The sequence below is a fragment of the Styela clava genome, chromosome 5 (assembly GCF_964204865.1).
Source record: "Styela clava chromosome 5, kaStyClav1.hap1.2, whole genome shotgun sequence".
NCBI classification, from domain to species: domain Eukaryota; kingdom Metazoa; phylum Chordata; class Ascidiacea; order Stolidobranchia; family Styelidae; genus Styela; species Styela clava.
In genome coordinates, this window is record NC_135254.1 from 18,007,130 (window position 1) to 18,023,652 (window position 16,523).

The 16,523-nt window shown below is 41.3% G+C and overlaps 2 protein-coding genes across 2 annotated transcripts; one reads left to right on the plus strand and one right to left on the minus strand.

Moving 5' to 3' along the window:
• Window positions 1-298: 298 nt before the first annotated feature.
• On the plus strand, window positions 299-1,767 carry LOC144423038 (uncharacterized). The gene is made up of 2 exons (XM_078113197.1): window positions 299-564; window positions 743-1,767. The coding sequence occupies exons 1-2, from the start codon at window positions 450-452 to the stop codon at window positions 928-930; spliced, it is 303 nt and encodes a 100-aa protein (XP_077969323.1). The 5' UTR covers window positions 299-449; the 3' UTR covers window positions 931-1,767.
• Window positions 1,768-2,177: 410 nt separating this feature from the next.
• On the minus strand, window positions 2,178-3,620 carry LOC120335811 (uncharacterized). Its single transcript, XM_078113126.1, has 3 exons — window positions 3,512-3,620; window positions 3,170-3,318; window positions 2,178-2,592 (listed from the first exon to the last, which is right to left on the minus strand). The coding sequence occupies exons 1-3, from the start codon at window positions 3,601-3,603 to the stop codon at window positions 2,468-2,470; spliced, it is 366 nt and encodes a 121-aa protein (XP_077969252.1). The 5' UTR covers window positions 3,604-3,620; the 3' UTR covers window positions 2,178-2,467.
• Between the last annotated feature and the right edge of the window lie 12,903 nt (window positions 3,621-16,523).

A 16,523-nucleotide genomic window follows, 5' to 3' on the forward strand; every position in this document is an offset into this window, starting at 1 on the left:
ATATTAAGGGCATAAAACGGCCTGTTAGAATTTAGAAAACTGTTATTCCCAACAAAAAACCATCAGTAGCCCAATTAGTAAAACATTTTTAAACTGCCAATTAAGGTTATTGTTTAATATTTGAGATTCCAGCCTACATATACGAATGCTGTCAATCATGTTTTGTCGACGTACGATTGAATCATCTTATTGGCATACACGACCAGTATAACCCATGGAAGTTGGTCGCAAGATAGTAAAGTTCAGCGTGGCGATCGGGTCGTGAATAAAGGTGCGTTTACACTGGATGCGGCGCGGCGCGGCTTCTGGTCGCGCGGGGCAGGTGTTTACATAGCGCGCGTCATTTCTCCACCACTCAAGGGCGCTAGAGGCGGTTGCTTAGGAACATTGACGCGGGAAATTCAGCTAGAATTTCGTCTGCTTCCCACTCCGCTACAAAATTTACAAATATGCCACTTTCGAAAAGGAAAAGATTGGCAATCGCCCTTTATTTGGCAAACAATACGGAGCAAAAGCAAAGGGAACATTGGGTTCATCCCATATTAAAAAGAAGGAAAGAGCTTGGTAAGTTCAAATCATCGCCCTATGAAACTGCGTGGTCTTTCCTCAAAATACTAATATAAGATTAATTAATCATAGGCTATCTTATACTGTTTTCTTCATCTACCTGTGTATTGAACAGACGGTAGAGCTTGAAGTTGAATAAACATTTATCTTTCATTTAATAATACTTTCTACGCAGGTGAGTACCATAGACTTGTCCAAGAAATGAGACTTGAAAGAACGGTTGCATTTCGTAACCAATACCGCCTGGACCCTGGTATGTTTGATGACCTGAGGAGTCTAGTGGCTCCTTACATAACTAAAACCACGACTAATTTCCGAGAACCTATATCTCCTGAAGAGAGGCTTGGAATAACATTAAGGTGAGCAATTACTGTATATTCAAACCATGTAGCAAAATGTATGTGAAAGAAAATATTCAAATTATAACACATCCACATAGAACTATTAAAAACAAAATAAACATAACATCAAATAAAAGTGCACATATATCATATTTCAAATTTTTAGCAACAGGGGATTCTTATACCACAATAGCAGATTCATATAGGACATCGAAATCAACAGTTTCAGGAATAGTTACAGAAACTTGTGAGGCAATTTGGACATCACTCAAAAAAGAATATTTAAGCCCGCCAACAGTTACAAAATGGAAGCAAATCGCTGAAGAGTATGAGAAAAAGTGGAATTTCCCACATTGCATAGGGAGCATAGATGGGAAACATATACAAATTCAAGCACCGGTGAATTCAGGGTCCCTTTATTACAATTACAAGCACACCTTCAGCATTGCGCTAATGGCCCTTGTCGACGCCAATTATAATTTTGTTTTTGTCGATGTGGGAGCTTACGGAAAGCAGAGTGATGGTAGTGTTTTCTCCCACTCTGCTCTCGGTAAGCTCATGAATGAAGGGGCCCTGAATTTGCCGGATGAAACAACACTTACTAACAGCTCAAAAAAGGCTCCCTATGTGATAGTGGGGGATGAAGCCTTCCCACTACAGAAGCACCTGATGAGACCATACCCGGGGCGAAATTTGCCAATTGAGGAAAAAGTTTTCAACTACAGGCTATCCAGGGCAAGGCGAGTAGTAGAAAATGCATTCGGTATAATGAGTGCGAAGTGGAGAGTTTTTAGGAGGCCCATGGGTGTGTCGCCACAAAACGCAGAGTTGGTTGTGAAGGCAGCATGTTGTTTGCATAATTATGTAAGACACCATACACTGATAGATGCAGGTGAAGTGGATAGGGAAGACCTGGAGGGAAACATAACAAGAGGAAGTTGGCGGGTACAAGAGGAAAACAGTTTTTTGCCCCTGCAAAGGCAAGGTCGCAGAAATAGTGTAGCGGCGGCGGCTGTTCGCGACAGCTTTAAAAATTATTTCATGGTTGATGGAGCTTGCCCCTGGCAATTTCAAAGAGTCAGAAGGACATGAAAAGTTCCTTTTATCTAGCTTAGTGGTTACCATCGAAAAAACATATTACTGAATGAGAGATTTTACATTTGACACGCTACACTAAAATATTTCAAGCTGTAATCAATTTGGAAAATAATCCAAATTTTTCATCAAAGAATATTTGAAAATAAACGAAATTGAAAAAAGAATTTGTGCTTGATAAAAGAAAATAAACAGCAGCAGAAAGATGAAAATCATGCAAATACTCCATGAAGCTGTAATGAGAAATAGCCAGAATGAAAAAGCATACTGCCTGAACAAATAATAAAATGGTTGAGGTAAACTAACAATAAAAAACATTAAAATTTTTTAGAAAATTGAGTTCTTGTTTAGAGAAGGTTGCTCAAGTTTGTACGGAGTCAATTAAATTTAGTAATGTACTGTAATTAAGATAAAAAAACGTTTGAATTTATTTTCTAATTTTTAAGTGGGAAATTGAATTTGAATCATTTCTCAAATTCAGCCTCATGGAGTAATTGCATGATTTTCATCTTTGTTGATGAAGCACGCTCAGGAGACAGTCTTTTCAGCTGTGGTAGAAGTGAAAGAAGGAAGAATTTGTCTGGATCATCTACAAATAAATATATATAGTATCAATATTCTATACCATTACGTGTTTATTGGACACGTAGTGGACATAGTGAACGTTTTGTTGTTCTTAGACTTAGTCTTGTTCTTCTTTGACACGTTCAGAAGAAATCGCTTTTCTCTTTGGTTACTGGACCAATTGTTTTGAAATTTTCATTGGTTAAAGATAAAATTTTTCCCCAGAAGGCTATTATTTTTTTTCGCCAAATATTTGAGCATACCGTATAAACTCGCCTATAGGTCGCACCACCGTATAGGTCGCACTATTAGTTTTGTGTTAAAAAAGTTTGATTTTGATTTGACTCGCACATAAGTCAAACTGAAAATCTACGGATTTAAAAAGCCCTTTTCCTAGATTTTTGCATAGGTATCTTCCTATTTTGTTTTTTTTGTAGGGCAAAATATAATCAAAATATGTTAATGACGCTCATAATTTTATATGGTTAGAACCAGGTCAACTGTAATAGATGCGTGCGGCGTGTTACGATTTGTAGAAATGGCCTATATCCAAATTTTTGTAAAATCGTCTGTATGTCGAGCGGAAAGGTTAAAAAAATTACCATCCTTCTCCTCCTCAAGAATTTTCAAAATCCGCATGTTCACTTCTTCCTTCCTTTTTTTTGGTGTCGGTGCGACAGAAGATGACCCAGACACTTCTTCCCCTTCTACCACAGCTGATAGAGTGACAAGTTCTAAATTTGAGGACGTTCTGAAATATGAAATAGAAAAGGTCCTGAAATAACTTCAAATTAATAAAGAATTTAACTTGTACCAAATCGAACAGATCATTTCAAAACATGTGATAGATATATCATTGAAATAGGCACACACTTTTCATCATAGTAACATATCACAGCAGCTCAATATTTACTCTTGTGCCGATTTTATGCAAAATAACTTACTTTCGATGCTGCACGAAGGAATCTAAAAAAGTCATGTGTTCAAATAGATGCCATTTATTCGTTGAAACGCCTCCGGGGGCCCCTGACTTCATGGTACTTTCATTTTTATTTTTCATCTTGACGAATCTGTCTCGCAAGGCCTTCCACTTCTCTCTTGCCTGCTGTCCTAAATAGCATTATCAGATTGTGGTGTTAGTTGAGCAAAGCAAGCTTTTATTTTCAATTTGGTGTACTTGAAAATATTTTAGACAACGTGATTTTGCCATCAAGATAAATCCAGCAATGCCATAATAAAAGTAACTAACCAGTAACATGGAGCAATGCTCAATATTTGCTCTCCGCCCAATTGTTGGATTTGATATTAACATCACGATAATCGTGACGACTCATGTCATACAGACATGGTCTAGATTTCACCTCATTTATTAAAAGCTCTTCAAACGACATGACTGTGAAACAAAGTTTGTAATGAATTCAAAATACAATTGTTGTTAGAATTCATACCGGTATAGCAAATAGTAAAGACTACAATCCTTCACTAGTACTTGCAATCAATTTTATTCTGACCTAGATAACGGTACCTAATTTGGATATTTAACTTATAAATTACGATAAACGGTACCTAATTTGATATTGCAGTTATAAAATGCGGTACCTTCTGATCTAAGCAGAATGTAAAACCACTTCCCACGGGAAGCAGCCGACACCGCCGCAAAAAAGCACGTGGAATTCGAAGGTCAGTCGCGCCGAAAAACGCTCAGCGAGAGAATCAGCAGCGGCACCGCGCGTCGTCGTTAGGTGCCGCGCTTTCAGTGTGAACGGCGTCACTTGAAACAATGGAGAGCGATCTCGAGCGCACTTCGCAACGCGTCGCGACGCATCCAGTGTAAACGCACCTTTAAGCGCCGTTAGGTCAGGTACCGAATAGTATAGCAACGTAGGTCAAAGATAGGTATGTTGTGGCAGATAGGGCAGTGGGTTTAAGGATATGTAGGTTGAGGGATATAGGACAGTAGGACGAAAAGAGAGAGGTTGAGGGAGATAGAGCAGTGGGTCGAGGATGTGAAAGTTGGGGAGATAGAACAGTGGTCGAGGATAGGAAGGTTGAAGGAGCTAGGGCAGTGGGTCGAGAATAAGAACGTTGAGGAAAGTCGGGCAGTGGGTCCGAGGATAGGTAGGTTGAGGGAGATAGGGCAGTAGGTCGAAAAGAGAGAGGTTGATGCAGATAGAGCGGTGGTTCGAGGATGTGAAAGTTGAGGGAGGTCTGGCAGTGGGTCATGGAGATAGGGAGGGCAGTGCCGGCCTCAACTTTCCTATTCTCGATCCTCTGCCCTGTCTCCCTCGACCAACTGCTCCACCTCCCTCAACCTTCCTATCCTCGACCCACTACCCTGTCTCCCTCAACCGTCCTATCCTCGACCCACTGTCCTATTTCCCATCCCCTTCGACCTCTTTATCCTCGTCTCATTGCCATATCTTCCTCAACTTTTCTTTCTTTTATCCACTGCACTATCTGCCTCAAATTTCCCACCCTCGACCCACTTTCCGACCTCCATCAACTTACTTATCTTCGACCTACGACACTATACAACTCAGCCCCTAACCTAACGGCGCTACAATCACGACTAGATCGTCAAAAAGAACTCCGTCATCTTGCAACCAACTTCCATGTGTTATACTGGTCGAGTATGCCAATGAGATGATTCAATCGTACGTCGACAAAACATGATTGACGGCATTCGTAAATGTAGGCTGGAATTTTAATTGGTAATCAATAACCATAATGAGTGACTTGAAAATGTGCTACTAATTAAGCTACTGATGGCGTCGGGTTTGAGGTGACTGTTTTTAAAATTTTGAAAAGCCATTCGATATCGACATACCTGAGGTCATTTTCCGAAACTCAATCAATGTCGCTTGTATTTCCGTTCAAGACAAAACGATGAGGAAATAATAAAATATTTACACGCTTAGTCATTTTCAACGAATGATCTGCCATATTCTGTTGCATATACAAATTTCTTTTACGTGACTTTAGGCTGAAAAGTCAAAAACAGTCAAAAATATAAGTCGCTCAGTGACTGTAATCCCTTCCAAACTATTTTAGAGCCATGAAATGTTTTGTCGTAGCTAGCGTTGCCAACTGCCCTTTAATTCAGCGCATAGTCCCAAAATTAAGCTTATCTTATCTGCAACTTAATGAAGTTGCAAAGGACGTAGTTAGTACGTAATCTTTGGCGTCGCTTTTACTATAAAATGTTGAAGAAAATTACTTTGTACGGATCAGCATCATATTGTAACAAGACTCACGACATGGCCAAATATTAAGGGCATAAAACGGCCTGTTAGAATTTAGAAAACTGTTATTCCCAACAAAAAACCATCAGTAGCCCAATTAGTAAAACATTTTTAAACTGCCAATTAAGGTTATTGTTTAATATTTGAAATTCCAGCCTACATATACGAATGCTGTCAATCATGTTTTGTCGACGTACGATTGAATCATCTTATTGGCATACACGACCAGTATAACCCATGGAAGTTGGTCGCAAGATAGTAAAGTTCAGTGTGGCGATCGGGTCGTGAATAAAGCGCCGTTAGGTCAGGTACCGAATAGTATAGCAACGTAGGTCAAAGATAGGTATGTTGTGGCAGATAGGGCAGTGGGTTTAAGGATATGTAGGTTGAGGGATATAGGACAGTAGGACGAAAAGAGAGAGGTTGAGGGAGATAGAGCAGTGGGTCGAGGATGGAAAGGTTGAGGGAGCTAGGGCAGTGGGTCGAGGATGGGAAAGTTGAGGGAGGTCGGGCAGTGTGTCAGGAAGATAGGGCAGTGGGTCGAGGACAGTTTTGAATGTCTTTAACGGAGTGCTTTTGGCACGCAAACGACAAAAGTTTGCCGACCTCTCGTTTAGACTTCAGAGCCAGTGAAGTTACTGCCCTATCTTACTCAACCTTCCTATCCTCTGCCCACCGCCCTATCTCCCTCAACCGTCCTATCCTCGACACACTGTCCTATTTCCCCCAAACTTCCTATCCCCTTTATCCTCGTCCCCCTGCCATTTCTTCCTCACCTTTTCTTTCTTCTACCCACTGCACTATCTGCCTCAAATGTCCCACCCTCGACCCACTTTTCGACCTCCATCAACTTACTTATCTTCGACCTACGACGCTAACCTATCAGCGCTACACTCACGACTAGATCGTCTAAAAGAACTCCACCATCTTGCAACCAACTTCCATGTGTTATACTGGTCGAGTATGCCAATGAGATGATTCAATCGTACGTCGACAAAACATGATTGACAGCATTCGTAAATGTAGGCTGGAATCTCAATTGGTAATCAATAACCATAATGAGTGGCTTAAAAATGTGCTACTAATTAAGCTACTGATGGCTTCGGGTTTGAGGTGACTGTTTTTAAAATTTTGAAATGCCATTCGATATCGACATACCTGAGTTCATTTTCCGAAACTCATTCAATGTCGCTTGTATTTCCGTTCAAGGCAAAACGGTGAGGAAATAATAAAATATTTGCACGCTTAGTCATTTTCAACGAATGTTCTGCCATATTCTGTTGTATATACAAATTTCTTTTACGTGACTGAGAAGGCTGAAAAGTCAAAAACAGTCAAAAATATTGGGCGCTCAGTCAGTGTAATCCCTTACAAACTATTTTAGAGCCATGAAATGTTTTGTCGTAGCTAGCGTTGCCAACTGCCCTTTAATTCAGCGTATAGTCCCAAAATTGAGCTTATCTTATCTGCAACTTAATGAAGTTGAAAAGGACGCAGTTAGTACGTAATCTTCGGCATCGCCTTTACTATAAAATGTTGAAGATAAATACTTTATACGGACCAGAACACTATTGCTTATTTCGGATCAGCATCATATTTGTTACGAGACTCACGACATGGCCAATTATCGAGGGCATAAAATGGCCTGTTAAAATTTAGAAAACTATTATTCCCAACTAAAAACCATCAGTAGCCCAATTAGTAAAACATTTTTAAACTGCCAATTAAGGTTATTGTTTAATATTTGAGATTCCAGCCTACATATACGAATGCTGTCAATCATGTTTTGGCGGCGTACGATTGAATCATCTCATTGGCATACACGACCAGTTTAACCCATGGAAGTTGATCGCAAGATAATAAAGTTCAGTGTGGCGATCGGGTCGCGAATAAAGCGCCGTTAGGTCAGGTACCGAATAGTATGGCACCGTAGATCAAAGATAGGTAAGTTGTGGCAGGTAGGTCAGTGGGTCCGAGGATAGGTAGGTTGAGGGAGATAGGACAGGTGGTCGAAAAGAGAGAGGTTGAGGATGTGACAGTTGGGGAGATAGAGCAGTGGGTCGAGGATAGGAAGGTTGAAGGATCTAGGGCAGTGGGTCGAGAATAGGAACGTTGAGGAAGGTCGGGCAGTGGTCCCGAGGATAGGTAGGTTGAGGGAGATAGGACAGTAGGTCGAAAAGAGAAAGGTTGATGGATATAGAGCGGTGGTTCGAGGATGTGAAAGTTGAGGGAGGTCGGGCAGTGGGTCATGGAGATAGGGAGGGCAGTGCCGGCTCTGGTTTAGACTTCAGAGCCAGTGAAGTTACTGCCCTCCACTTTCCCATTCTCGATCCTCTGCCCTGTCTCCCTCGACCAACTGCTCAACCTCCCTCAACCTTCCTATCCTCGACCCACCGCCCTATCTCCCTCAACCGTCCTATCCTCGACCCACTGTCCTATTTCCCATCCCCTTCGACCTCTTTATCCTCGTCTCATTGCCATATCTTTCTCAACTTTTCTTTCTTCTATCCACTGCACTATCTGCCTCAAATTTCCCACCTTCGACCCACTTTCCGACCTCCATCAACTTACTTATCTTCGACCTACGACACTATACAACTCAGCCTCTAACCTAACGGCGCTACAATCACGACTAGATCGTCAAAAAGAACTCCGTCATCTTGAAACCAACTTCCATGTGTTAAACTGGTCGAGTATGCCAATGAGATGATTCTAACGTACGTCGACAAAACATGATTGACGGCATTCGTAAATGTAGGCTGGAATTTCAATTGGTAATCAATAACCATAATGAGTGGCTTAAAATGTGCTACTAATTAAACTACTGATGGCGTCGGGTTTGAGGTGGCTGTTTTTAAAGTTTTGAAAAGCCATTCGATATTGACATACCTGAGTTCATTTTCCGAAACTCATTCAATGTCGCTTGTATTTCCGTTCAAGGCAAAACGATGAGGAAATAATAAAATATTTGCACGCTTAGTCATTTTCAACGAATGTTCTGCCATATTCTGTTGTATATACAAATTTCTTTTAAGTGACTGAGAAGGCTGAAAAGTCAAAAACAGTCAAAAATATGGGGCGCTCAGTGAGTGTAATCCCTTCCAAACTATTTTAGAGCCATGAAATGTTTTGTCGTAGCTAGCGTTGCCAACTGCCCTTTAATTCAGCGCATAGTCCCAAAATTAAGCTTATCTTATCTGCAACTTGATGAAGTTGCAAAGGACGCAGTTAGTACGTAATCTTTGGCGTCGCTTTTACTATAAAATGTTGAAGAAAATTACTTTATACGGAGCAGCATCATATTGTCACAAGACTCACGACATGGCCAATTATTAAGGGCATAAAACGGTCTGTTAGAATTTAGAAAACTGTTATTCCCAACAAAAAAACATCAGTAGCCCAATTAGTAAAACATTTTTAAACTGCCAATTAAGGTTATTGTTTAATATTTGAGATTGCAGCCTACATATACGAATGCTGTCAATCATGTTTTGTCGACGTACGATTGAATCATCTCATTGGCATACACGACCAGTATAACCCATGGAAGTTGGTTGCAAGATAGTAAAGTTCAGTGTGGCGATTTTGTCGTGAATGAAGCGCCGTTAGGTCAGGTACCGAATAGTATAGAAACGTAGGTCAAAGATAGGTAAGTTGTGGCAGATAGGTAGGTTGAGGGAGATAGGACAGTAGGTTGAAATAAGAGAGGTTGAGGGAGATAAAGCGGTGGTTCGAGGATGCGAAAGTTGGGGGAGGTATAGCAGTGGGTCGAGGGTAGAGAGATAGCGTAGTGGGTCGAGGATAAGAAGGTTCAAGGAGCTAGGGCAGGGGGTTGAGGATAGTAAAGTTGAGGGAGGTCGGGCAGGAACATTTAAAGGTGGGCCACAGACCTATTAAAAATTGCTATAGTTGCTGATGAAGATAGTTAAATTTGGGCTGGAATCTGCAATCTCAATTGGTAATCAATAACCATAATGAGTGGCTTGAAATGTGCTACTAATTAAGCTACTGATGGCGTCGGGTTTGAGGTGACTGTTTTTAAAATTTTGAAAAGCCATTCGATATCGACATACCTGAGATCATTTTCAGAAACTCATTCAATGTCGCTCGTATTTCCGTTCAAGACGAAACGATGAGGAAATAATCAAATATTTGCACGCTTAGTCATTTTCAACGAATGTTCTACCATATTCTGTTGTATATACAAATTTCTTTTACGTGACTGAGAAAGCTGAAAAGTCACAAACAGTCAAAAATATAAGTCGCTCAGTGAGTGTAATCCCTTCCAAACTATTTTAGAGCCATGAAATGTTTTGTCATAGCTAGCGTTGCCAACTGCCCTTTAATTCAGCGTATAGTCCAAAAATTGAGCTTATCTTATCTGCAATTTAATGAAGTTGCAAAGGACGCAGTTCGTACGTAAACTTTGGCATCGCTTTTGCTATAAAATGTAGAAGAAAAATACTTTATACGGATCAGCATCATATTGTAGCAAGACTCACGGCATGGCCAATTATTAAAGGCATAAAAGGGCCTGATAAAATGTAGAAAACTGTTATTCCCAACAAAAAATCTTCAGTAGCCCAATTAGTAAAACATTTTTAACCTGCCAATTTAGGTTATTGTTTAATATTTGAGATTCCAGCCTACATATACGAATGCTGTCAATCATGTTTTGTCGACGTACGATTGAATCATCTCATTGGCATACACGACCAGTATAACCCATGGAAGTTGGTCGCAAGATAGTAAAGTTCAGTGTGTCGATCGGGTCGTGAATAAAGCGCCGTTAGGTCAGGTACCGAATAGTATAGCACCGTAGGTCAGAGATAGGTGAGTTGTGGCAGATAGGGCAGTGGGTTTAAGGATATGTAGGTTGAGGGAGATAGAACAGTAGGTCGAAAAGAGAGAGGTTGAGGGAGATAGAGCAGTGGGTCGAGGATGGGAAGGTTAAGGGAGCTAGAACAGTGGGTCGAGGATGGGAAAGTTGAGGGAGGGAGGTCGGGCAGTGGGTCATGAAGATAGGGCGGTGGGTCGAGGACAGTTGTTTTTAACGGAGTACTTTTGGCACGCAAACGACAAAAGTTTGCCGACCTCTCGTTTAGACTTCAGAGCCAGTGAAGTTACTGCCCTATCTTACTCAACCTTCCTATCCTCGGCCCACCGCCCTATCTCCCTCAACCGTCCTATACTCGACACACTTTCCTATTTCCCCCAAACTTCCTATCCCCTTCAACCCCTTTATCCTCGTCCCATTGCCATATCTTCCTCAACTTTTCTTTCCTCTACCTACTGCACTATCTGCCTCAAATGTCCCACCCTCGACCCACTTTTCGACCTCCATCAACTTACTTATATTCGACCTACGACGCTATACCACTCAGCCCATAACCTAACAGCGCTACACTCACGACTAGATCGTCTAAAAGAACTCCACCATCTTGCAACCAACTTCCATGTGTTATACTGGTCGAGTATGCCAATGAGATGATTCAATCGTACGTCGACAAAACATGATTGACAGCATTCGTAAATGTAGGCTGAAATCTCAATTGGTAATCAATAATCATAATGAGTGGCTTAAAAATGTGCTACTAATTAAGCTACTGATGGCTTCGGGTTTGAGGTGACTGTTTTTAAAATTTTGAAATGCCATTCGATATCGACATAACTGAGTTCATTTTTCGAAACTCATTCAATGTCGCTTGTATTTCCGTTCAAGGCAAAACGATGAGGAAATAAAAAAATATTTGCACGCTTAGTCATTTTCAACGAATGTTCTGCCATATTCTGTTGTATATACAAATTTCTTTTATGTGACTGAGAAGGCTGAAAAGTCAAAAACAGTCAAAAATATGGGGCGCTCAGTGAGTGTAATCCCTTCCAAACTATTTTAGAGCCATGAAATGTTTTGTCGTAGCTAGCGTTGCCAACTGCCCTTTAATTCAGCGTATAGTCCCAAAATTGAGCTTATCTTATCTGCAACTTAATGAAGTTGAAAAGGACGTAGTTATTACGTAATCTTTGGCATCGCTTTTACTATAAAATGTTGAAGATAAATACTTTATACGGACCAGAACACTATTGCTTATTTCTGATCAGCATCATATTTGTTACGAGACTCACGACATGGCCAATTATTGAGGGCATAAAATGGCCTGTTAAAATTTAGAAAACTGTTATTCCCAACTAAAAACCATCAGTAGCCCAATTAGTAAAACATTTTTAAACTGCCAATTAAGGTTATTGTTTAATATTTGAGATTCCAGCCTACATATACGAATGCTGTCAATCATGTTTTGGCGGCGTAGGATTGAATCATCTCATTGGCATACACGACCAGTATAATCCATGGAAGTTGGTCGCAAGATAGTAAAGTTCAGTGTGTCGATCGGGTCGTGAATAAAGCGCCGTTAGGTCAGGTACCGAATAGTATAGCACCGTAGGTCAGAGATAGGTGAGTTGTGGCAGATAGGGCAGTGGGTTTAAGGATATGTAGGTTGAGGGAGATAGAACAGTAGGTCGAAAAGAGAGAGGTTGAGGGAGATAGAGCAGTGGGTCGAGGATGGGAAGGTTAAGGGAGCTAGAACAGTGGGTCGAGGATGGGAAAGTTGAGGGAGGGAGGTCGGGCAGTGGGTCATGAAGATAGGGCGGTGGGTCGAGGACAGTTGTTTTTAACGGAGTACTTTTGGCACGCAAACGACAAAAGTTTGCCGACCTCTCGTTTAGACTTCAGAGCCAGTGAAGTTACTGCCCTATCTTACTCAACCTTCCTATCCTCGGCCCACCGCCCTATCTCCCTCAACCGTCCTATACTCGACACACTTTCCTATTTCCCCCAAACTTCCTATCCCCTTCAACCCCTTTATCCTCGTCCCATTGCCATATCTTCCTCAACTTTTCTTTCCTCTACCTACTGCACTATCTGCCTCAAATGTCCCACCCTCGACCCACTTTTCGACCTCCATCAACTTACTTATATTCGACCTACGACGCTATACCACTCAGCCCATAACCTAACAGCGCTACACTCACGACTAGATCGTCTAAAAGAACTCCACCATCTTGCAACCAACTTCCATGTGTTATACTGGTCGAGTATGCCAATGAGATGATTCAATCGTACGTCGACAAAACATGATTGACAGCATTCGTAAATGTAGGCTGAAATCTCAATTGGTAATCAATAATCATAATGAGTGGCTTAAAAATGTGCTACTAATTAAGCTACTGATGGCTTCGGGTTTGAGGTGACTGTTTTTAAAATTTTGAAATGCCATTCGATATCGACATAACTGAGTTCATTTTTCGAAACTCATTCAATGTCGCTTGTATTTCCGTTCAAGGCAAAACGATGAGGAAATAAAAAAATATTTGCACGCTTAGTCATTTTCAACGAATGTTCTGCCATATTCTGTTGTATATACAAATTTCTTTTATGTGACTGAGAAGGCTGAAAAGTCAAAAACAGTCAAAAATATGGGGCGCTCAGTGAGTGTAATCCCTTCCAAACTATTTTAGAGCCATGAAATGTTTTGTCGTAGCTAGCGTTGCCAACTGCCCTTTAATTCAGCGTATAGTCCCAAAATTGAGCTTATCTTATCTGCAACTTAATGAAGTTGAAAAGGACGCAGTTAGTACGTAATCTTTGGCATCGCTTTTACTATAAAATGTTGAAGATAAATACTTTATACGGACCAGAACACTATTGCTTATTTCTGATCAGCATCATATTTGTTACGAGACTCACGACATGGCCAATTATTGAGGGCATAAAATGGCCTGTTAAAATTTAGAAAACTGTTATTCCCAACTAAAAACCATCAGTAGCCCAATTAGTAAAACATTTTTAAACTGCCAATTAAGGTTATTGTTTAATATTTGAGATTCCAGCCTACATATACGAATGCTGTCAATCATGTTTTGGCGGCGTAGGATTGAATCATCTCATTGGCATACACGACCAGTATAATCCATGGAAGTTGGTCGCAAGATAGTAAAGTTCAGTGTGTCGATCGGGTCGCGAATAAAGCGCCGTTAGGTCAGGTACCGAATAGTATGGCACCGTAGGTCAAAGATAGGTAAGTTGTGGCAGGTAGGGCAGTGGATCAGAGGATAGGTAGGTTGAGGGAGATAGGACAGGAGGTCCAAAAGAGAGAGGTTGAGGATGTGAAAGTTGGGGAGATAGAGCAGTGGGTCGAGGATAGGAAGGTTGAAGGATCTAGGGCAGTGGGTCGAGAATAGGAACGATGAGGAAGGTAGGGCAGTGGGTCCGAGGATAGGTAGGTTGAGGGAGATGGGACAGTAGGTCGAAAAGGGAGAGGTTGATGGAGATAGAGCGGTGGTTCGAGGATGGGAAGGTTGAGGGAGGTCGGGCAGTGGGTCATGTAGATAGGGAGGGCAGTGCCTTTGGTTTAGACTTCAGAGCCAGTGAAGTTACTGCCCTCCACTTTCCTATTCTCGATCCTCTGCCCTGTCTTCCTCGACCAACTGCTCCACCTCCCGCAACCTTCCTATCCTCGACCCACCGCCCTATCTCCCTCAACCGTCCTATCCTCGACCCACTGTCCTATTTCCCATCCCCTTCGACCTCTTTATCCTCGTCTCATTGCCATATCTTCCTCAACTTTTCTTTCTTCTATCCACTGCACTATCTGCCTCAAATTTCCCACCCTCGACCCACTTTCCGACCTCCATCAACTTACTTATCTTCGACCTACGACACTATACAACTCAGCCCCTAACCTAACGGCGCTACAATCACGACTAGATCGTCAAAAAGAACTCCGTCATCTTGAAACCAACTTCCATGTGTTAAACTGGTCGAGTATGCCAATGAGATGATTCTATCGTACGTCGACAAAACATGATTGACGGCATTCGTAAATGTAGGCTGGAATTTCAATTTGTAATCAATAACCATAATGAGTGGCTTAAAATGTGCTACTAATTAAGCGACTGATGGCGTCGGGTTTGAGGTGACTGTTTTTGAAGTTTTGAAAAGCCATTCGATATCGACATACCTGAGTTCATTTTCCGAAACTCATTCAATGTCGCTTGTATTTCCGTTCAAGGCAAAACAATGAGGAAATAATAAAATATTTGCACGCTTAGTCATTTTCAACGAATGTTCTACCATATTCTGTTGTATATACAAATTTCTTTTACGTGACAGAGAAAGCTGAAAAGTCACAAACAGTCAAAAATATAAGTCGCTCAGTGAGTGTAATCCCTTCCAAACTATTTTAGAGCCATGAAATGTTTTGTCATAGCTAGCGTTGCCAACTGCCCTTTAATTCAGCGTATAGTCCAAAAATTGAGCTTATCTTATCTGCAATTTAATGAAGTTGCAAAGGACGCAGTTCGTACGTAAACTTTGGCATCGCTTTTACTATAAAATGTAGAAGAAAAATACTTTATACGGATCAGCATCATATTGTAGCAAGACTCACGGCATGGCCAATTATTAAAGGCATAAAAGGGCCTGTTAAAATGTAGAAAACTGTTATTCCCAACAAAAAATCTTCAGTAGCCCAATTAGTAAAACATTTTTAACCTGCCAATTTAGGTTATTGTTTAATATTTGAGATTCCAGCCTACATATACGAATGCTGTCAATCATGTTTTGTCGACGTACGATTGAATCATCTCATTGGCATACACGACCAGTATAACCCATGGAAGTTGGTCGCAAGATAGTAAAGTTCAGTGTGTCGATCGGGTCGTGAATAAAGCGCCGTTAGGTCAGGTACCGAATAGTATAGCACCGTAGGTCAGAGATAGGTGAGTTGTGGCAGATAGGGCAGTGGGTTTAAGGATATGTAGGTTGAGGGAGATAGAACAGTAGGTCGAAAAGAGAGAGGTTGAGGGAGATAGAGCAGTGGGTCGAGGATGGGAAGGTTAAGGGAGCTAGAACAGTGGGTCGAGGATGGGAAAGTTGAGGGAGGGAGGTCGGGCAGTGGGTCATGAAGATAGGGCGGTGGGTCGAGGACAGTTGTTTTTAACGGAGTACTTTTGGCACGCAAACGACAAAAGTTTGCCGACCTCTCGTTTAGACTTCAGAGCCAGTGAAGTTACTGCCCTATCTTACTCAACCTTCCTATCCTCGGCCCACCGCCCTATCTCCCTCAACCGTCCTATACTCGACACACTTTCCTATTTCCCCCAAACTTCCTATCCCCTTCAACCCCTTTATCCTCGTCCCATTGCCATATCTTCCTCAACTTTTCTTTCCTCTACCTACTGCACTATCTGCCTCAAATGTCCCACCCTCGACCCACTTTTCGACCTCCATCAACTTACTTATATTCGACCTACGACGCTATACCACTCAGCCCATAACCTAACAGCGCTACACTCACGACTAGATCGTCTAAAAGAACTCCACCATCTTGCAACCAACTTCCATGTGTTATACTGGTCGAGTATGCCAATGAGATGATTCAATCGTACGTCGACAAAACATGATTGACAGCATTCGTAAATGTAGGCTGAAATCTCAATTGGTAATCAATAATCATAATGAGTGGCTTAAAAATGTGCTACTAATTAAGCTACTGATGGCTTCGGGTTTGAGGTGACTGTTTTTAAAATTTTGAAATGCCATTCGATATCGACATAACTGAGTTCATTTTTCGAAACTCATTCAATGTCGCTTGTATTTCCGTTCAAGGCAAAACGATGAGGAAATAAAAAAATATTTGCACGCTTAGTC